Source organism: Mobula birostris, chromosome 3 (genome assembly GCF_030028105.1).
Source record: "Mobula birostris isolate sMobBir1 chromosome 3, sMobBir1.hap1, whole genome shotgun sequence".
NCBI lineage: Eukaryota > Metazoa > Chordata > Chondrichthyes > Myliobatiformes > Myliobatidae > Mobula > Mobula birostris.
The window spans coordinates 71,071,226-71,094,420 of record NC_092372.1 but is presented as its reverse complement, the minus strand read 5'-3'; the positions used below and the strand labels follow the sequence as shown (position 1 = coordinate 71,094,420).

The 23,195-nt window shown below is 40.7% G+C and overlaps 1 protein-coding gene across 7 annotated transcripts in view; it reads left to right on the top strand.

Annotated features, from left to right (window-relative positions):
• The window catches only part of LOC140195119 (TBC1 domain family member 1-like), a 245,790-nt gene that overhangs the window by 72,252 nt on the left and 150,343 nt on the right, over positions 1-23,195 (top strand). Inside the window, exon 1 of one of the 7 annotated variants that reach the window (XM_072252900.1) lies at positions 19,821-20,006. The exons of the other annotated variants lie outside the window; for them this stretch is intronic. Within the exon in view, the coding sequence (XP_072109001.1) occupies positions 19,977-20,006 (30 nt within the window). The 5' untranslated portion in view covers positions 19,821-19,976. Of the gene's footprint in view, positions 1-19,820; positions 20,007-23,195 lie in introns of those variants that run through there. 7 annotated transcript variants of the gene reach the window in all.

The window sequence follows — 23,195 nt, the reverse complement described above, 5'->3', positions numbered from 1 at the left end:
GCCAAACAAAGTTTACAGCACATGGGATTGAATGGACAGAAAGTAGAGAATAGAACTACAGGCCACATTTGGATTGGGAGGCTGTGCCCAGCAGTGTGTAACAGGAACCCCAACTCTTCTCTGTTCAGATCAGTGAATTAAAAAAAATTTGTTTGAATGTGGAAGTGCAGTTGGCAATAAGGATACAAATAGGCTTCTAGGAGGCCTAGACAGGCTAAGAGTGGGTGAAGACACAGCAGATGGTGAGGTGAAATGTAAGGGCCCAGTTTTGGCAACAGAATATTTTTTCTTAAATTATGAGTGATTGAAAGGTGTTGGAATTCAGAAGAGCATGGGTGTCTTTGCATGTAAAATCACTAATTTAATGAGCAGAGCCAAATGATATGTTGAACTTTATTTGTTTTATTCTTGTACTCCAGTACTCTTATAATGAAGGTGCCTTACTGTAATCATGTAGGGTCCTGTAGAGGCTGTACCTAACATATTGGACGAGGGTCAAGTCTTTTTCTACTCAAGAAGGTTTTTTCTTGTGATGGAGTAAATCCAATAACAGTTCACCAGATTGATTCCAATGATAGGAGGTACAAAGAAAGATTAACCAAACAGCAACTGTACTTAAGAAGAATGAGAGCTGATCTTATTAAACCATTCAAAATTACTGTGCTGCATGAAAGACTAGATGTAGAAATGACGTTTTCCCTGTCTGAATTACTTGAATCTGAAATCACAGTATAAAACTTAAGGACCAGCCATTCAGGACGTAGATGAGAAGATATTCCTTTACCCAGTTAACAGTGATCTTTGGCATTCCATACCCAAGAGGATTGAGGAGGCTCAGTCTTGGAACTGAATTGATTTTTTTTATATGTTAAGGGAATCAAGCGATTATGGGCTTAGTCAGTCTTCTGCACTCCTTATCTGTTGGAAAAAGGCTTACTGCTCTGCACAAACAGGCAAACTAATGGTGTTTTGTACAGTGAGTCATTTGCCTTTTGAGATCTTGTTAGCAAAGTAAGTTCATCCATGAGTGAATCTCCTGCTGGCCTCCCAAGTAATCCTATCTCAAAAAAAATCCTTTTTTTTGTCTTTTTCTTGCAAATTGTTATTTTTAACTAATCTGGTAGATGTGATAGAAGAAAGTGTTTTATGCATAGAATAATATAGTACTTGAGCAGGCCTCTCAGCCCACAATGTTTGTGCCGACCACAAAGCTGATTTAAGCTAATTATATCTGCCTATAACTGGTCTCTATCCTGAATGTTGCCCTAAATCCCTCCTTAAATGTTGGTAGTGAATCTGTTTTCACCGCCTCCCCTGGCAGGACATTCCAGGAACCTACCACCCTCTGTGTATGTTTAAAAATGACATGATTTGTCTCCCAAATCCCCTAAGCCTTCCCCCTCTCATTATAAAGCTATACTCTCTAGTATTTGACATTACTGCCTGGGAAGATGGTTTTGACTCTATCAATTTTATTCCTATTCAGTGGATTCCAGATAATCGGGGCAGCCACTTATTTGGGACAACTCTTAAAAAGCAGCAATTAATCAAGATAATAGACAGGGTTCCCTTTGTTTATCTGGGGGACGATGCTGTTTTATTGGGATAGGACTCTGTTGCTAAACAGTTTCTAACTAACATCAGTCACGTATACTTGTGTGACCATTACATTAAAAACTATGCTTAGAGCAAACTGTTTTTAAATAGTATCAGGTGCATATGTTTGTATTCTAAAAACTTTTTTTTTGTCACTGACTTGGTGAGAAAAAAGTAGTAAGATAATTCAGAACTGTTTTGCTCACTGAGGTTTTAAGCATTCAGGCTTGGAGATGCCAGAAATAGCCAGGAGCGTAAATGAAATGATTTCACTAGTTGGGCAAGTTAGGAACTACAAAGAATTTAAGGTATCCATATCATCTTGAAAGTTACAATGAAAATGAAGATTTAGAGGATGCAATTGTTGACAGCATTGGATGAAGGCTTTAGGTGTCTGTGCTGATTTTGTTCATTTATAGTCAATCAAAAGAACATGGTAGTGTACGCTGGATGAATTCTTCCATTTATATCTATTAGGAACTAGTACACAGATTTATAGTACTGTAGTATTGATGGTGTTTCAATTTATTCTGTATTTAATTACATAACCTGGTACTCAGTTAAACTAGTTTTTTTTATATACCTTTTCAACATTTTCCATGAAATTGGCTAATTGGGGCAGTCACTTAATAGGGCCAAAATGTACTGGTTCTGGTGTGTCCCAATTAACTGGAATCCAACCAATATACTTCTCATGGGTCACCACATAGCTTCCAGTGTTCTATCATCTAGTGCAGGAGCTCCCATCCTTTTTATGCCATGGACCCCTATCATTAACTGAGGGGTCCATGGACCCTAGGTTGGGAACCCCTGATCTAGTGATTTCCAAAGTGGACAATATTGTTCCCCCCCCAGGATAATGAACGTTTCTAAGGAATTGATAAGGATAAAGGGGCTAGAGGTGCACTTGATAGCAAGGGGGGCATCTGAACAACTGCAGACTTAATTTAAGAAGTGAATTACTTTTTATAATCAGTTGATCCTCAGTGCCTCAAAATTGATTTTAATGATCACCTCATCTCTTGCTAACCCACCATTCTCATAGACTTGAAGCGCGTTATAGATGCTGAAAAGCGATGTGACACCTCTGTATTTGGCATATCATGGGAAATCTGGACTGAAGATATCGTGTTATTTCTGGGCCCGACCCACATATTATTGGCATTCACTACTATAGCTAGTAAGATTCCCATATACTTATCAAACGATGACACAGTTCCTGTGAATTAGAGTGGGGTAAAGTTCAGAATCTGCTGTTTTGAATGGATTTAACTGCATTTCTCTTGCCCATTGTCCAGCTGATATATTGTTGCCCCACTTTAATGTTCAGGCAGAGAGTCAGGTTTTGCCAGAGCTATGATGATGTCATAGCTTTTCCCTTGATTGATCACAGCGCTTGAGGTTGGATTTAAACAACAGGCAATTTACTATCGTCGTTAATCCATTAAGAAGATGGCAGAAGCAAACCAAATGGAAAAAAATGTAAACATTCTAGTGTGGAAGTATCTGAAATATCAATTTTAAACCAGCACAAAGCGACCAACAGCAGCCAATATTCCTGATGTGTGAAAACATTTTTTTCCCGAATGAGGCAATTACACCTTCCAGGCTCCTTGAACATTTTAAGAGAATGCACTGTGATAAAGCAAGCAAGAATTTGAATTATGTTCAATCACTTCATGAACGCTTTCAGAAACAAAAAACACTTCAAAGCATATTTGTCAACATTTCCCAACAAAACAGTGATGGTTTGCATGTTATATAACAATTTATCACTCACTGCTAAATCTGCAAAGCCCCATATAGAGAAGAACTGATTCTGCCAGCATTAGATGAGCTTCCCAGTACAGTTTTGCATTAGTCACCAGACCAAGTAACTGAATGAATTCCACTCCAGTCAAGATGGCACCAGCGAGCAACGATTCCTCAAGCGACGTCTTTCGGATAGCAAATCTCTCTAATTATTTCACTTTTTCTACATCTTCGGCTTGTTCTTTTTGTCTTGTTTGTGTTTTGGAAACTGTTGGATCCTGTGACGTACAGTTTGGAACTCAGTCAGGTGATCCAGCCCTCTGCTGTGTCCGGAGAGCTGCCTCGTGGAGATCAGAGACGAGGGGCCGAAAGGGACCGAGAACACAAACTGACTCGTGGAAAAGACCAAAGACAAGGCGCTGGGTCAACAATGACTCCATCTTGAAGAGAGGGAGATTGAAGGATCGGGGTGAATGCGGAGGGAGTCAGCTATGGCTCCCAATGGAGGCTACTGGGGCGATGACGGTCAGTAGCTGGATCAGCGAGTTCGGTCACTCTCTACGGAAGGACAGATGTCATACGGCCGCTCTCCTGGTATGCAAATGGAAAGCTGTTTCAGATATTCTGAGGTTTATGTATTGTTTTTGTGTGTAAGAGGAGGGCGCCGGGGTTTTGATGCTACTGCCACTGTTCTTTCCTGGGAGTAACAGCGTCCGGGATTGTAATTGTCACTTTTTTCTGCGAATGAGGGGGTCGGGGATTGTTGCTTTTTTTCATGTGAGTGAGGGAGACTCGATGGACTGAGTGGCTTAATTCTGCTCCAATGTCTTATGGGATTGTTATTGTCGCTGTTTTTTTACTGTGGGGGAAGGAGTGGACGATTTCATGCTATTGTCACTTTTTTTTCTGCGTGGAGGGGTGGGGCATTTTGGGGTCTGTGAGTTTTGTTTCGTTTCTTTTTTGTGCTGGGTGAGGGATGGAATTGATGTGTGTGTGCGTGAACTCTCGTGATCTTTCTGAATTTTATGGCCATCTAGAGAAGACAAATATCAGAGTTGTACATGCATACTTTAACAATAAAATGAACTTCTAAACCTTTGAACTCAGTGACAGCTCCATCCAATGCTGACAAGGTTAAATGTCAGAAAACTTGGAAAACACATTGTGCAACATACTTAGAACAGCAGAATTTGCGCTGCAGTTGGATGAGTCAACTTTGGCAGGCAATGAGTCTTTGCTTCTTTGTTATGTTTGCTTCATAAAAGATAAAGGCATGGTTCAAGAGTAGTTATTTGCAAGGGGACTAGAAACAGATACAAAGGGGAAACCATTATTTCAGGTTGTTGAGCTATTTTTAGCGAAGGGCATTCCACTCACCAACATTCTTGCTTGTGCAGCACCTTTCCCATCACCTGGTCTCACATATCTCACGCCTGCTTGTACTCCTTCCCCAGCCCACCTTCTTATTATGCCTCCTGCTCCCTCCCTTCTGTTCCAGTCCTGATGGAGGGCCTTGGCTTGAAACATCAACTGTTTGTTCCTCTCTATAGATGCTGCTTGACTTGTTGAGTTTCTCTAGCATTTTGCGTGTGATGCTCAGACTTTGATCCAAGGATCATCCTGCTGAACATCTTCCGTGCCTTCTCCGAATCTTTCTCATCTTTTCTGCCATGTGGCTTGTAGAATTATGCACAATGCTCCAAATGTGGCCTTTTATACTGCAGTAATGTGACTTCACAACCTTTATACTCAAAACCCTGACTGATTTAGGCATATATGCCATACGGCCTCTTTATCACTTTATGCTTTTGAGGAGCTGTTCACCTGTACCCCAAGAATCCTCTGTACGTCAATGCTTCTAAGTATCCTGCCATGTACAATATACTTGTGTCTTGCGTTCTAGCCCCCCCACCCAAATTGCAACACTTCCCAACTATCCAGGTTGAACTTCCATTGCCATTTCCCCGCACGCATTGCCAACTGATCTGCATCTTGATGTATCCTTGGACAAGCCTCCTCTTACTTCTGCCAAACTTTCATGTTCACTTTAATTTCATGTCTTAGAAAACAAAAGATGAAGAGGCTGTGTGCAATAACTTGAATGAAAGATTGCTTGGAGGATCAATTGGCACCTATTATCTGAGTGTGGGACAGGGGATGAGGAGATTACATTTCTTTCATATTCATAGACTTCCAATTATATTGGTTTGGGAGATAATCATGTCTGTTTAATTTATTAAGCTGGTTTGCATAGAAAGAGATTGAGGCAGGGATTTTTTTTAACTGCTCTGGAGTTCATTTAGACTCTTAAGTGGATTCCTTTGGCCATCAATTGCCATCTGTTATTTTTGTTAATCCAGTTAACCAGCTCCATGGAGAGAACCGAGAAGGCTTTGCTCCTGTGGATGTCTTTCTGTAAAGCACAGGCCTGCAGGAGGGGGAGGATGCCCTTCCTGAGCATAGTGGGTGAATATGGGTGTGTGCCCCTAATTGCACGTTAATTATATATTGTTGTACAGTACTGTTCTTGTGGGGGTTTTCACTTACCCATAACATGTGCCTGTGTTTGTTATCAAGTGGAAAGTTGAGTAGGGCAGAAATTAACTGGTGTGTAGCAGGTTCACCCATTCCATGATGCATCTGGCTGGACCACGGCGAACAATCTTGTCTCTGTGTCCTCTTTTCTGGCATCCCACTGGATAACAAAACTGAAAATTGCTTTAACTACTCTTGCATCTGACAAGAAGGAAGAAGGGGCTTCTTGCTCAAAATTTTGCTGCCTGAGAATAGGTCAGTCAGTATAACAGGTCTTTATTAGTGTTGTGCTTTGAATGGCTACCTTCCCTCTTTCGTTCCACCAGTACAACTTGGCATTCCATTAAATTCTGCTTCTATTTCCGCCCCAGCTGTGTTTTCAAAACTGCTGCAAATCTCATTGTCTCTTCTCCTTGGTTATGATTGATACCTTGTTTGCAGCAACCCATTCGTCACCAAACTCCTTCATATCCATGTCTGTTTCCTTCACAACTTGAGAGTTGAATCTCTCTGAGCACATTTGTGCTCCCTCTTTTTAAAATAAAACACTGAACTGATCAAAGGTAGCCATCCAGTGCAAAGAGCATTGTTTCACTGTGGTCACTTTTCTTGGCATTCTCAATACACCACCATCCTTTAATTTTTAAAGAAATTATTATTATTGGCGATGCTAACCTCGCCCTAAGTAATTCGTTCATTGTGCATTTGACTGGAACTGCCCTTCCCTTTTCTTCCTGCTACCTCTGTTCCTTTACTACATGTTGGCTTCTCCAGTTGCATCTCTGAAGGTAATCAGATTTGATCAGGTTAACTCTGCTTCCCCACACCCATACTGCTGACCCCATACAGCCCACTCTCATCAAGGTGCTTATCCAACAGCCTGGTCCAGATGAGCCACAGTTAAACATTGGGAGATTAGACTGCTGCTTCTTGCACCTGCCACAGCCTCCAGATTAAAGATATTAACTTGCTTGTCTATATGTCACGTGTACTTCAAAACGTACAGTGAAATATGTCATTTGCGTCAACGACCAGCACAGTCCAGGCGTTGTGCCAGGGCAGCCCCGACTTGTTGGCATGCTTCCAGCTTCAAAATGGCATCTCTACAGCTCACTAAGCCCAACCGTACATCTTTGGAACGAGGAAAGAAACCAGGGCATCCAGAGGAGGCCCACGTGGTCTGGGGAGAACGTACAATCTCCTTACAAACAGCAGTGGGAATTGAGCACTGATTGCTGGCACTGTAAGGCGTTGCACTAACCGCTGTCCTCCCATCCTGCCTCACTTCTTCATCAGAGGTTCCAATCCTCTTGTAGGTTACTGTCCACTCTGTACCTGATTCATTCAAAAGCCAGTCTGAACTCCGCTTACATCTCTACTTCAATCCAACCGCTCCTCCAACCTGCAACCATAACTTTATCACTCCCAGACTCAGCTGTAATCTGACTGAACTCCCAGTCTTCATTCACCATAAACTTTAGTCCATCTAAACCTTGCTTTTTAAACAGTTCCATGTCATTTCTTTCCCAGCTGTCACCACTGTGTTTTCTGCTTCCCTGTCTAAAATTGCATGAGGTAAAATTTCCTCATCCTTTATTTGAACCTCCTGCACCCCTGTGGTCCATTAAGAGCTCTGCATTCCACTAACTCCCGTTTCCTGTGTATCTAGCATTCCACTGTTGTATCCCAGATCTCCCCTAAAACCTTTCCAACTCCTTCCACTTTTCACTTGGATACCCCTTCAGTCTATCCTTATACCCCTACCTTGGTTGTTGATCTTTTTCAGTATAGTCCTCTGGATAAATTTGATTTATTCTTGAAAGATAAGTGACGCTATAGAGACATGCATATTGCTTATTTCTAGTGAGTCACAATATTGAAACAGCAAAGAGGCAATTATCCTAGACCACGATAATCATTCAGTGTAGGTGTACACCTTTATCATATGTTAATTATGTAATTACATGATTATTATGGTGGTTCCCTCCTTGCACACAGCATTCATTCTGCACATTTGACAGAGCTTAGACAGCCATTCGGGTGCCATTTATCTTGTGACATAATGGTCCTGAGCATTTCCTTCTCCACCCCAATTTTCTTTCTGAAACCTTCTGTCGTGTATTGTAGAATAGAATGTGACTCATTGGTGGGTGAGGGATTGTAAAGCTCCTGACAAAAAGACTGCAGTTGAGATCATTTTGTAGTTGAAGGGTATAAATACAGAACTCTTCCCCTTTAGCAGGGAGGCCAGCTACTTAATGCAGCTGAGGTAATGGGTAGAAATATTTGAGGGGAAGAAGGACAGTCCCGTGTGTCTACAGTGTACAGGAAGCAGAAACTTCTATCTTACTTAGGGTAGTGCCCAGTTGAACATTTCTAACCCATGACTCTTAGGACCATGGGCTGCAAAATGGATTTTTTTTTGCCAAAATGTTTATTGGATTAATTAAAAATTAGAAAGTAGCTGTGATTGAAAATGTACTTTTTGCTAATAATAACCCTGCCATAAAGCTGGTAATGATCTATAAAGCTGGTTCAAGATTGGTCTCTGAGTGAAAAAAAAAGTTTCTACCATGTATTGTGGAAATACAGTAACAATTTTCTTTGTCAGAATAATGCTCGTGGAAAAAGCTTCTCAAACATTAACCAAGATCCAATGGAAAGTTCCTGCCTTTTCCCACCCTATTTTGAAGCAACCATCCAAAAATTTATTTTTAATTCAATGATTGTACTGAGATATTTATCAGGAAAACTTATCAAAATAGCTCAGTTGGCATAGCCTTATTGAAAACAGATTCATTTTGCAGTCTTTCATTTCCAATTTTAGCTGGAGGGTTGTTAGAACATGATGCAAGAATTCCACAGATTCTCAAATCGCTGGCTGAAGAAATTTAAAATTCAGGAAGCTCAAAGTTCCAAGTTAATTTATAATAAAATACATATATGTTGCCATATGCTCTCTTGAGATTCATTTTCTTACAGGCATTTACAGGAAAAGATAAAAACAATGGAATTCATGAGAAACTAGATATAAACAAAGACTGCCAAACAGCAATGTGCAAAGGAAGACAAATTGTGCAAATGAAAATAATACTGACAATATGACGCGTAAAGACTCCCTGAAAGTGAGACTGTAGTTTGTGGTATTAGTCCAGAGTACTGATGAATGATGTTATCCACACTGGTTCAGGAGCTTGATGGTTGTAGGGTGATACCTGTTCTTGAAGCTAGTGGTGCGGGACCTAATACTTCTGTACCTCCTACCAGATGGTAGCAGTGAAAACGCAACAACTTTTGGTGGAGGTCTTTGATGATGGATTCTGCTTTCTTGTACCTATGCTCCATGTAAATGCACACAGTGGTGGGAAGACCTTTGCTTGTGATGGACTGGGCTGCATCCACCACTTTCTGTAGCCTTTTAGTTCCTTCCTGGGCATTGCTGTTTCCTTACCAGACAATGAAGTAACTAGTTAGGATAATCTTCATTGTGCATCTATAAAGGTTTGTCAAAGGTTTTGGTGACGTGCCAAATCTGTGTACATTTTTACAAATTCAGGTTCAATTCCTGCTGCTGTTTGCTGGGAGTTTATATATTCTCCCCTTGACCTCGTGGATCTCTTCCAGGTGCTCTGGTTTTCTCCCACATTCCAAGGATGTGCCGGTTAGTAGGTTGATCACATGGGTGTAATGGAGCAGTGCAGACTCATTGGGCTGGATGGGCCTGTCACTTTGCTGCATTTCTAAGCCAAAAGACAAATAAAAGTAGAAGCAAACATGAGGAAATCTACAGATGCTGGAAATCCAAAGAAACACACACAAGATGCTGGAGGAGCTCAGCAGACCGAGATCCTTTATCAGGACAGAGTCCCTCAGTGATTCCCTGGTCCATTTGTTCCTCTCTAGTAATCTGCCTCTTGGCACAAGTGACAAGAAATGCTACACCTGCCCATTCACCTCCTCACTCACCTCCATTCAGAGCTCCATACTGTCATTCCAGGTGAGGCAGCTATTCACCTGTAAATCTGTTGGGGGACGTTTACTGTGTCTGGTGCTCGTGTTCTGGCCTCCTCTACATTGGTCAGTCCCTACTTAAATCGGGGGACCATTTTGTCAAATGCCTCTGCTCTATCTGCAAAAAGCAGAATTTCCCAGTGGCCAACCATTTTAATTCCTGTCCCTATCCCCGTTCTGACATGTTGGTTCAAGGCCTCCTCTTCTGCCATGATGAGGCTACCCTCAGGATGGAGGAGCAACACCTCATATTCTGACTGGGTAGCCTCCAACAGAGTGCCATGAATATCGATTTCTCCAACTTCTGATAATTTTTCTCCCTCCCCCTTCCCTCTTCTTCAGATCCCCACTCTCTCCTCTTAAGTCTTCTGTCTGTCATTTCTCCTTGGTGACCCATCTCTTCCCCTTTCTCCCATCGTCCATTCTCTTCTTTCAGATTCCTTCTACACCAGTCCTTTACCTTTTCCACCTATTACCACCCAGCTTCTTACTTCATTCCCCCCGCCCCTTCACCACCTGACTTCACCTATCACTTCTAGCTTGCTCTCCTTCCCCACCTCCCACCTTTTTAATCTGCCGTCTTCTCCCTTCCTTTCCACTCCTGATGAAGGGCCTGGGACTGAAACAGGACTGTTTATTTATTTCTATAGATGCTGCCTGGCCTGCTGAGTTCCTCCAGTATTTTGTCTGTAGGTCTGGATTTCCGGCATCTGTAGAACCTCGTGTTCATTGTTTATTTCCCTTATTAGTTCTGCACCCTTATACTTCAATTCCAGTGGTTAGGATTTATCACTTTTCATTGGCTCTGACCCAAGTCTACAGGCAGCATTACCTCATTGTTCTACTCCCAAAGAGAAAATGCCTCTGATGTCATTCCTTTGCATTTTTTCCCCTGAATCAGGCCATATCAAATCAGTTACTTCCAGTCAATTCAGACACTCAAATCGGGTTATTTCAATTCATGGACTCGGGCTATTTTTATAAACCTGTGTTGATTCTTTACGTTATCAAAGGGTATCAAACAAATAATCGGTTATTTCTTTGATGTTTGATGTTGCAGTGTTTGCCGAGCTGGGCAATTAGCTTGCAGACGTTTTATCACCAGTTGAGGAGACATCATCAGTGTGCAGTTGTTGGAGTTTCTCTCTGTGAGTGCTCACGTTTACGTAGGCCCCCGTTCGCTTGTCTCAGTCCTGATTGGCTAGCCCTTTAGTTGACCTTTGAATTCTATTGGCTCGTATTCCTTTGGTTCTTAGGGGTTCTCAGACAGTGTCTATTTCGTTATCTTTGTTTACAAAGTTATCAGAAGAGAACCACACTTCTTTAAAGTTTTCATGCCTGCTTCGTGTTTGCCTGCATCAGACCTCCGCGGTGTCCCAGATAAAGTGGTATCCCTCTCGGTCTTCATGTACTGAGATCAGTGACAGAGGATCATGTCTCTGTACTACCAGTTTATGTTCCCGTAAGTAAGTTGAGAGTTTACGTCCTGTCTGATAAATGTAGTTCTTGTTGCAGTCTCTACAGATGATTCTGTGCACCATCAAATGTCTCAACCCAAACTACCAATATTCACCACCATCTGAAACTTATTTATAAATGATCTCTGATTTAGCAGAATATAGATTATGCCTTTGTTTTATCCACGTTTGATCACTTCAGTCCAGAAGGCATTACTTCAGAAAACCATTTCATAAAATGGTGATCACATGAATACTCTCTTGAAAATCAGACAAGAAGGCTCTACAATGGTAGTCAAAACTGCTCCACACATCCTACCTGGCATCAAAGTCATTAATACAGAAAGCTGCTGGAAAAAGGTTATCAGTATCATGAAGGAATCCACCCACCCTTCTCATGGACTGGTTGTCCCACTCCCGTCAAAGAAGAGGGTATGTAACATCCATGCCAGGACCACCGGGCTCAAAGACTGTAACCTTCCCCAAACAGTAAGGCTGATCAACACCACCTACAAACCCACCCCAGCAGCAGTGCATTATTATTTCCAATCAGAGTCACCTTGTGTATACACACTCCTGTATCTAGAATCACTATTTTTACTGCAAAAAATCTACTGCAATCTTTTTTTCTCTGCACTTAGCTATCTTACGTGTTGTAACTGTGAACAAAGTCAACAGAGACACGCAGTTGGTAGATACAAGTCATAAAAGTCCTTATTTGTGACACACACAAGCTAGCAACCTTTGGAAACGTGAGAGAGAGACTCTCTGACCCAACATTACAACACATTTTTATCGTTAAAGAACAAAGATAACAGGACAATTTCCATAGTTACAATGCCCTTGTAATGCTTCCTTTGAGTTTTATGCAATTTTTCATTATGTCTCGATCTTCCCACCAACACACCCATAATAAGTGCTAATTACCCTTGTCTCTGAGGCTACGTCCACACTACGCCGGATAATTTTGAAAACGAAGCTTTTTCTCTTCGTTTTGACCCTCTGTCCACACTAAAAAGGCGTTTTCATCCCCCGAAAATGGAGATTTTCAGAAACAGTCTCCAGAGTGAATAAATCTGAAGACGCCTAATATCCGCTGCAGTGTGTATGGGGTAACCAGAGCTTTTTAAAACTGCTGTCATGACGTGCTGGAACAGATGGTGACAGCGCGGCATTTCATTGTTTTCTTCTTATTCTTCTTATTATTATTATTCTTATTATTACTACCTTATTGTCGCCAAACAATTGATACTACAGCGATATTTGATCCTGCGCTTCGCGGAACTTAACAATTTCAGAACAGACGGCAACGAGACTGAAGCCAGAAGAGTTAGAAATGTACTCACCAAATACTTTGATCCATAGTTTACTGAATAAGTAAGTATTCTCACTTTGTCGTTTTCTGTCCTTGCCTGTATGAAGGTGGTTTACCTATTTATGCAAGTACTTCTCTGACAATAGATGTATAACAGCCTAATGTAACATTGTATGGAAATACAAGATAACACTGATGCAGACATGTTTTATACATTTAACAAGGTGCTTTATTAATGCAACAGAGTTAGCCAGTTTTTCAATGTTCGTCGTCAGCTGGATCATACTGTCTGTGAACTCCCTGTCGGTTACCTCCATATGCTCCAGTATTTTTTTAAGTTTTAAGTCCTCCTGTGCGAGAGCCAAGAGCAATTCCTTTTTAAGTTTTTCTACTCTGTAACTGGACAAACGCGCACTAAGTATACCGTTTCCTCTTTGCTTGTTTTCTGTGTGTCCTGCGCATGCCCGGTAGGAAGAAATTCGCCCAAATATCTGTCTAATGTGGACAGAGATATTTTGAAAAACGATTAGTGTGGACGCCTGTCATTTTTACTTGAAACCAGTGTTTTCAAAATTATCCGGCGTAGTGTGGACATAATCTGAGTCATCTTCATGCAGTTGGATGTTGATTGCATTCATGCATACGCAGACATCTCAAGTCAATTTGATGTTTCCTGTTCCAAGCTGCATTTGGAATTTAATCTACAATCCTTATTCTGATTTGGAGGTTGGTTGCTGTATGCCATAACTCCAGAATACACCCTAACAATGTATTTATTGTTTTTTAAAATTGTGTTCTTTATCTTATTGTGCTTTTTTGTGCTGTTTCAGATTTGGAGTAACAATTATTTTGTTTTCCTTTACACTTGTGTACTGGAAATGACATTAACCAATCTTGAATCTTGAAAACAACAGGCTGTGCTTCTTTCACCGCATGGCAAAGCTTTCAGCTTCTACGTATACTGTCTTTAATTCAATCCTCTTACACTATTTGCTGATCGGGACAAATTATTTTGTTCCTTAAACCAATAATTACATTGTGAAAACCTGAAAATGGCTTTGGTCTAACCACCTGTCTCACTTCCTTCCCATCAGAACTTTATCTCATCCCTGCCACAAGAGAAATCAACAAAATACACATAAGTACAAAAAGATTCCCTTTAAATACAAACAAATTCCAAGTCATAATAAATTTATTAATGAAGTACGTATATAGTAAATATCATTTGATACAACTTGCATCAAAGCCAAGTGAACAGTACATTTTCAAAAATGTAAATTAACAATTGCTTCATGGATATCAGATTCTGCATGGTGTCAACGGATACCACATTAATGCTGCAAACAAAAATGTAGTCATAGCATCATCAAACACAAGATCTGAGGGAAAACCTCAGTGTTTGAATTTAAATGTATAAAATTATGTGGGTTGGGATGGGGCCAATTAATACCTGCATCAATAGAGCTTGACTTCCCATTTTTCTGACCAGGACTGCTCTGTTGTTCAGTGAGAACCCTTGTAGCCTGCTAGCCAGGAGATGCTGAAAAGCTTGAGCAAAACATACAAATACTGTAGGAGCTGGGTAGGTCAGGCAACATTTACTGAGGAAATAAACAGTCGGTGTTTCAGACCAAGTCCCTTCATGAGGAAGAGATACATGGCCCCCGGTCACTGCAGCAGTCCATCGCAATCATCACAGCTGCAATCCTTAAATATCGAATTCCCCTCAGGTTCCCAGAGCTGCTAAACATCTACTTAACTCCAATCACAAATATTTACCCTATAATTTTGCTCTTTGCTCACATTTTGGAAAATAAGGAAGGCTATTTACCTACTCATTACGTAAGGCAGAACATCATTCAATATTGTATTTTATTCAACATTATAAAATCTTGAAATCTAGTACAGAGAGCCTGTAATTCTATTACATTGCATTGTTTCTTTTCTGCCCATAAGCATCTGTTTAATGTCAAGGATTATCAAAATTCATATCTTAGATACTTCTCTGATGTAAGTCCCTTGAGCTCTGGTCTTCCCATGGCTCGTGTTGTTCCAAAACCCATCATGCACCTGTGAAAATTGGATCTCTTGCTTCTAGCTGCTCCTTATCTTCCTGTTCTTATGCCTACTGGGGTCAATAAAAATTCTCGTCCCATCACAATTAGGTTACCAAGTTACTGATCCTGGTACCTCAATGCAAAAGACCCCATTCCTTTTAATACAATCCCAGAGCTACCAAGCTCTAGACAACAGGAATATCAACTATTGATTGGTTAGATCCAGTGAGAGGGAAAAGAAGGGCGAAGGAGGTAACTGAAAAGATAGGACATTGACAAAGATGGTGGACTGAAAGAGGCAGTTAGGGAAGGGGTGGTAGGGAGGGAAAATGAGGGAGAGACTCGAGGGAGACTGACAGTGACAGAGAGAAATGGAGGAAATGTTGGCAAGATTATGTGGAGTCAGAATGTTGCTGTATGTACTGAGTTTGTGCAAATGTACGATATGTGTCTTGATGTGTGTGTGCGCACTGTGTTCATGCAGTGGAGCCTACTTTAATGGTTTGGACCTTCTTGACATTGGCCCAAGAACTCACTCTGCCTGATCTGTGTGGTAGTTAATGTACAAAGACCAGCCACCTTAAAAGGAAAGGTGCATGAGCATGCTCCACCACACAGATCTGAAGCAAGTGATCCTTAACTGTGAGGGGCAGGCATCATCTTGCCTCCACTGCTCTTTCACCTAACTGCAGTCTTCAAGGAGTGGTACCTCAGAAATGCGACATCCATTATTACGGACCCCTGTCACCCAGGGCATGCCCTCTTATTGTTACCGTCAGCAAAGAGGTACAGAAACCTGAAGGCTCACACTTAATGATTCAGGAACAGCTTCTTCCACTCTGCCACATGATTCCTAAAAGGACATTGAACCCAAGAATACTACCTCACTTTTTAAAGAATATGTATTATTTCTGTTTTTGTACTATACTAATCTATTTAATATACATATATACACTTTAATTTGTTTGATAACTCTGATTCTGATTCCCCAGTGGGATGCCATTCTGCTGAGCAAGAAGAGAATTCATTGCACAAATATGTAGTAATAATCAAGGTCACAGGCTTACAATGTCTATGGAAGCAGATTCAGTCTGAACTGAATATACTGGGAATATAATGTTCCCAGAATACTATGTAATAAAACATTCTTTGACTAAATTATAACAGATTGATCGCCTTGATAATTAGGCAATACATTTGTTGACAATGAAACAATGTATCTTCTGATTCCACCCCCCTCCCCCCCAGAAAAGTGATCATTTCTAGGGCGTTCCCATCTCTTACCCACGGCAAGTGATAGAGGTACTTTCCTGGATATCACAAGTTACTGATCAATTTTCTTAGTGAATGTTGCTAGACTGAACAGCTGAGGTTAACCCAACCGAGACTAATCCTGGATTTAACCAAAAATCATGTTTTTTCTGTGAGTCACAGACTAGTAATAAGAATCACAGACCTTGTCCTAGTATTGGATACTAGGATCCTGAACCCTTCCCAATTTCTGAAAAGTCCTCCTCCGTACAACAACATGAGCCTTCCACTCGACCACCCCAATATATCCTTTACCAGTGTAAAACTTAAATTATCCTAGACACACATTGAAATGCCAGATTAGCAGTTTGTCCAGGCTTATTGGATGTTACTTACAAAAAATTAATAACCCAACATATTTTTAATTCACTTTTTTTTTAAGATATTACAGAGTGTTATCTCAGTGGACCAGGTAAACATAAAACAAATGTAAGAAACAGGACCCAATTCAATTGGAAGAGAGATGAATAACACACGCAAAATGCTGGTGGAATGCAGCAGGCCAGGCAGCATCTCTAGGAAGAGGTACAGTTGACGTTTTGGGCCGAGACCCTTCATCAGGACGAACTGAAAGAAGAGATAGTAAGAGATTTGACAGGGGGAGGGAGAGATACGAAATGATAGGAGAAGACGGGAGGGGTAGGGATGGAGCTAAGAGCTGGGAAATTGATTGGCAAAAGGGATACAAGGCTGGAGAAGGGAGAGGATCATGGGACGAGAGGCATAGGGAGAAAGAAAGGGGGAGGGAGGGGAGCACCAGAGGAAGATGGAGAGCAGACAAGGAGTTATTGTGAGAGGGACAGAGAGAGAAAAAAGGTGGGAGGGGGGGGATAAATAAATAAATAAGGGATGAGGTATGAAGGGGAGGAGGGGCATTAACGGAAGTTAGAGAAGTCAATGTTCATGCTATCAGGCTGGAGGCTACCCAGACGGAATATAAGGTGCTGTTCCTCCAACCTGAGTGTGGCTTCATCTTGACAGTAGAGGAGACCATGGATAGACATATCAGAATGGGAATGGGACGTGGAATTAAAATGTGTGGCCACCGGGAGATCCTGCTTTCTCTGGCTGAAACAATTGATGTTAGGTGTGCCTGGCAGGAACACGACCATCTCTCGGTGTGACTGTTGAAACTTGGAAATGCAGTGGTGGACCTCATAACTAACCCCAACCTTGTTTAATGGCCCTCATTTTCCATGGCATGGACATGTAAAAAATGAAACCAGAAAAAGCTGGAAATGCTCACCAGATCAGACAGCGTTGTGGAAAGAAAATACCATTAACATCTGAGAACTCTTTATTAAGATTGAAAAAGACAGAACACAAACAACAGGAATTCCGCAGATGCTGGAAATTCAAGCAACACACATCAAAGTTGCTGGTGAACGCAGCAGGCCAGGCAGCATCTCTAGGAAGAGGTACAGTCGACGTTTCAGGCCAAGACACAAATTAGCTTTCAATAGCAGGCAATGCATGGAAGAAGATAAAGGGAATATAACTGATTTGTTACCTATTCAAAGTAAATTTATTATCAAAATATAAGTATGTCACCATATACAACCCTGAGATTCGTTTTCTTTCAGGCTTACTCAACAATTCCAATAACCATAATAGAATCAATGAAAGACAGCACCAACAGGGCGTTTAACCAGTGTGCGAAAGACAACAAACTGTACAAATACAAAAGAAAAGAAATAATAATAAAAATAATAAAAAAAATAATAAGTAAGGAATAAATATTGAGAAGCTGAGATGAAAAGTCCGTGAAAGTGAGTCCATAGGATGTGGGAACCGTTCAATGATGGAACAAGTGAAGCTGAGTGAAGTTATCGCCGGTGGTTCAATAGCCTGGTGGTTGAAGGATCCTGAACCTTGTGATAGCAGTCCAGAGACTTGAGTCCTGAGTATCTTCTTCCTCATTAAGGTAATGACTGAAAAATGTTGGACTGCAATGCAAGAGGTTTTGTAAGAAGGTTATACTACCGTTACACAAGGCCTTGTTGAGGTCACATCTGAAGTATAGGGTACAATGTTGGACTCCTACATTAAGAAAGGCATATCTTGTCATAGTGGAAAGTCTGGACTGTAATATAAGGAGAAATTGGGTTGACTTTGTATGCACTGGAGTTCAAAGGGAGAAAGGTTAATGACAGGATTTTTGGCAGTCAGGAGGAACAGACGAATGTTGATGTCAGAGTCCATTGATCCCTCACAAGTTGATAGGATGAGTAAGAATGTGGATGGTGAGCTGGCCTTCATTAATAAGGAGGTTAAGGTCAAGCGCCTCAACTTGCAGCTCTATAAAACCACACTTGCAGTGTTGTATTCAGTTCTGATCACCTCATTACAGGAAGGGTGTAGAAACTTTAAAGTGGGTAAAGAGGAGATTTACCAGAATGCTGACTGGACTAGAAAAACATTTTATGAGGAAAGGTTTTGTGACCTGGGGCTTTTCTCTTTGGAGTGAAAAAGTTTGAGAGGCAGCTTGATAGGGGTATATAAGATTATGAGAGGCATAGCTAGTGTGGACATCCAGCATCTTTTTTTCCCAAAAGGGCAATGGTGAATACCAGATGGTATCCATTTGAGGAGAGCAAATATTTAGGGGAGATGTCAGGTAGGTTTTTCTGCGTAGAGAGTAGTAGGCCTTGGAATGTACTGCTAGGGGTGTTGGTAGAGATTGATTCACCAGGGGCATTTAAGAGACTTCGATAAGCACATGGATGTCAGAACAACAGTGGGTTTTGGGCTGAGTTGAAGAGAAGGGCTAGATTGATGATGGAGTAGGATTATTCAGATTTGCACAACATTGTAGACTGATGGGACCATACTGTGCTGAACTGTTCTATGTGCTATCTCATCGAAACATACAAAGTCTTGCCAGGGCTCGACAGGTTGGACATAAGGAGAATGTTCCTCCCTGGTTGGTTGGTCCTGGTCTATGTTTAGGAGTCACAAACTCTGAGTGATGGGTAAGGCACTTAAAGCTTGGGTGATAGAAATTTCTTGACATGGGAGCTAATGAATCTGTGGAATTCTTCATTATAAAAGGGAGTGGAGGCAAAGTTGCTGATTATAATTAAGAAATGCATAGATTTCTAGAAACCGGTGCCAACCAGTTTGGGAAGGGTGCAGGCATTTGGCATTGAGATGAAGAATCAGCATGATTGTATGGAATGGTAGAACAGACTCGAAAGACCAAATGACCTATGTCTACTTTTCAATGTTTCTTTACCGTATAGATCAAGATCTTTTATGTCCTTAAATTCTAGTACTTTTGAGTCTGAGATACAAAGTGTACTCTGAGGTAATAGACTTGAACTCCGGAAAGATGTGTATTTTCAGTATTTTTACTTTAATTTGGGTGCAGGGCTTCCTCAAATTCCATTGTCATACTTTGTGTTTCTCTTGCACATTTTGTCACTATAAAGGTTTTTCTGTGGCAGATCTGAAGATTTAATTACTCTTTCTTGAGGCCTGCAGATATTTTGGATATTGATTTATCAGATGTATGACTAGCAACACAATTTAAAAGTGCAGCATGATCCACTAGCAGACCTCTGAATTGCACCTACTGTTGTATATTTACAAAAGACTGCCAAGTAAGACGTTCCACATTTCTCAGGCTTCCTGACTAATAAGCAGAGTGTTGTCTGTTCAATGTGGGCGGGAGTATTCTCTAACAGCCTAAACACAGTCTCTTTACAGAGTACAGTTTCAAAGGCTGCTGAAACTGATTGTGAAAGGCACGGGTGGGGAAATGGGATGATGACCTCATGCTTGAGGAAAGCTGGGATCTGTACAAACTGCTCCTTGAGTTGCAGCACTTTGTGTTTGATTTAAGTTTGAGAGGAAAGCCAGCTTCTCACGTCTGCTCCGTCCAATGTAACTAACGATCTATGCTGCTTCACTTTATGAGTCGGGTAGCTCTAAACTTGTGGAATGTCACCATTGTTCAGCTGGGTGGCTAAGGTAAGAAATAACCATATAAAGCTTTGCAGTGAGGCAAACTCGTTCATTGTTTAACTTGCAATGACTACACTGGGCTGATGTGTATTTCAGCATCTTAACCTTTTTAAAGACTGTTTCTATTTATACATTTTGTTTTCTGAGGCCTGCACTTTTCCCCAGAGTTTGCCTTGACTTAGAATTGTCTGAATTTGAATCTCAAGAGATACAGTAAGAGCTGTACGATGTATAAGCCTGTGACAAAGGATGATAGGAACTTAACAGTATTTAGATCTAATTAGCTTTGCATGTGTTAGTTTCTAACTTTTTTTCGTCTATGAGGTTAGTTTCTAACTTTTTTTATGTATGACCAGAATGCTTAAGCTGGGTTTGAAGTTAAGATAAGATTTCATTTATTTTGACTTGATAAATTACCTTTATATTGGCTTTTCAGGTTATGCCTTTGAAATTGAATATGACTTTGGTTAAGAACCTCATTCAAGGCTTCTTTGCGTATTTACTGCACTGCCCTGGGTTCAGTCAGCTGCTGGTTTGGTGTATAACCTTCAGGGCATGCATGAATTGTCTATATTGGTGACCAGGAAAGATGTCATCAGCAATGTAGACCTGAATAAAGTTAAACACCTGAGATGCAAGGCTTTAATCTATGTGCCCCAAAATGCTTGCAAAAGAGGTGAAGTTTTTCAGTGTCCAATTCATGAAATCTTGTTATACCACCAGGGGAGCTCCCTAAGTGAGTAAAGCTATGCTGAGGTTGTTCAGTGGAGCGCAGAACATCTTGGCAGGGAGAGGAGGGACTGAGGATGGTGGTGTCAAGGTTAGAGAGGAAAGTTATGAAATCGGAAAAGGATTACTTAAATCGGGTGGCCAACCTTTTACATTCCATGCATCAATTTTTTCACGCTCGAGTTCAGATGTGCCATACAACCCTTGCACCCCCATTCAATTCTTGTAAAAATATGTTAATATAGACATATTTAGCATTTTTACATTATATATTGATTTAATATAAAAACAAGATAAACATTGCTTACCTTAATGAGACTTTGGAGTCTGTTTTGATTTCGCCAAGCTTTTAATGTTTGGAGTTAAATTAGTTACTGAGAGCAGCAGAGAATTCTTCAAATTTGAATTAGTCAGTCGCGACCTCGTTTTGCTTTTAATCAATTTCATGGCTGAAAATGCTTGTTCATATCCGTACGTCGTTCCGAAATGACAGATATAACTCTAGGCAAATTTTCTTAGTTCTGGAAAATGTTCACAGGGTAATGATCACCAGAAATTAATCATGTCAGAAGTATTTGGGATTGAGGGAACCTAATCAAATTTGATGCTCAATAATGAATTTGTTTTCAAGTCAATAAGTTCCATTTGTATGTTACTAGGCATCTTCATGATTTTTTTGTTCACTAAGTGAAAATGGGTTTATAAATGCAAGTATGCAGTCTTCTCCTTTAGCAAAATCATGAAAACGACTTTCAAATGACTCTTTCTTCCTTTTTCTTAATCACATATTCTTTCCGTAACTCAGACCCAAGCACTAGCTTCAGTTTTCCTTCTATTTCAGTCTGATGGTGTGTTTTATAGTGTCTATTAAGATCATGTCTTCTATTATGTGAGAAAGTGTTTTCACAAACGATGCGCAACGGTTTTCCTGACGGACCCGCTTTAAATAAGAACTCATTTTCCCACTGTTCATTGAATTCACGCTTACTATCACTTTCTGCTTTGCTTTTGCTCATTTTCTTTTGCACTGTGATGGGTAACTGAATGTAAAAACAAGGCTTAATTTTCGAAAAAGTACAAAACTGCAAATGTTCGCAAAGGACAAACAAAGCACAACTCCGTAGTGCACGAGTGTCAATTGTAAACTGACTGGCAAAAACCAGTGACACACCACTGGTGCAGATGCCTGGCACCTCAGGATCAAACAAGTATCAAGCATGTATTGAACAGTTATGGAACGAGTGCAAAACAAAAGTCCTTCTTTCCTAGTATGACTCATTGAACATTTTTTAAAATTGAAGACAGATTAATGTGAAAGAAGATAACATTCACCAAAAGATGTGCATGAAATAATAAAATCGCTAAAAATAATTGCTAAGTTTTAGATTTATTCTCAGTAAAACCCATTTCTAGCTCTAAGCTACTTGAATTCTTGTTACAGATTTTTTTTCTACAGATAGGTTTTTGGTTAATACTTTTTGCATGAGTAGGCTTACTTTTTTATTATTATCACTGGGGTGCAATGCAGCATTTCTAATCATCCAATGCGCCATAGTTTGCCCATCCCTGACTTAAATGATGACTAGAGTGGAGCACGTGGGGTGGGCAAAATGGTCCTCAAAAGGGAAACAATGCACATTATCCCGAATGAGTTTAGTGGATTATCATTGGAATGCTTAAATGGAAGTTAGATGGATTTCTAGGTGATTCTGAGATTCACTGGCGAATGCAATTAGACAAAAATTGGTTTGACTAGAAAGCATGTTCTAATCCAGGTGTTCATGATATTGCATGTAGCTGTGCTGGATTGCGTTCAAAATTTAAATCAGACAAGTGTGTGCAGAGATGTAGTTGCTTCAGCACAAATTAAAAATCACTTTGTGACATTTACTGGCCAAGTATGGTGTTATCCTGACTGCTTTTTTTTGTTATTGCATTTTTCATATTGGCGTTCGTTAAACATCGCAAATTGCCCCTGAGAAGGTGAAAATGATCTATCTTTCTGGTGAAGGTACTCCCATACTCTGTTGGCTAGGGAGTTCCAGGACTTAGACCCAGTGATAATGAAGGAACAGTGATACTTGGAGGGGAGACTGCAGGAGCTGATATTTACAGGACTGTTACTCTTGTTCTCGGTGGAGGCATTCATGATGTCAGGATTACCTGGAGAGTAACTGCAGTGCAATTGTGGTTATTTATTTATTTAGCGATACAGCATGGAGTATGGCTTTCTGGCCCTTCGAGCCACACTGCCCTGGCAACCCCCGACAACCCCAAGTAAGGTTAACCTAATCATGGGACAATTTATGATGATCACTTACCTACCTGCTAACATCTTTGGAATGCTGGAAGAAATGGGAGCACCCAGGGAAAACCCACACAGTACAGAGTCTCCTTACAGACAGAATTGAACTTCAAACTCTGCCCTGAACTGTAATAGTGTTTCACTGACTGCTGCTGGTTGAG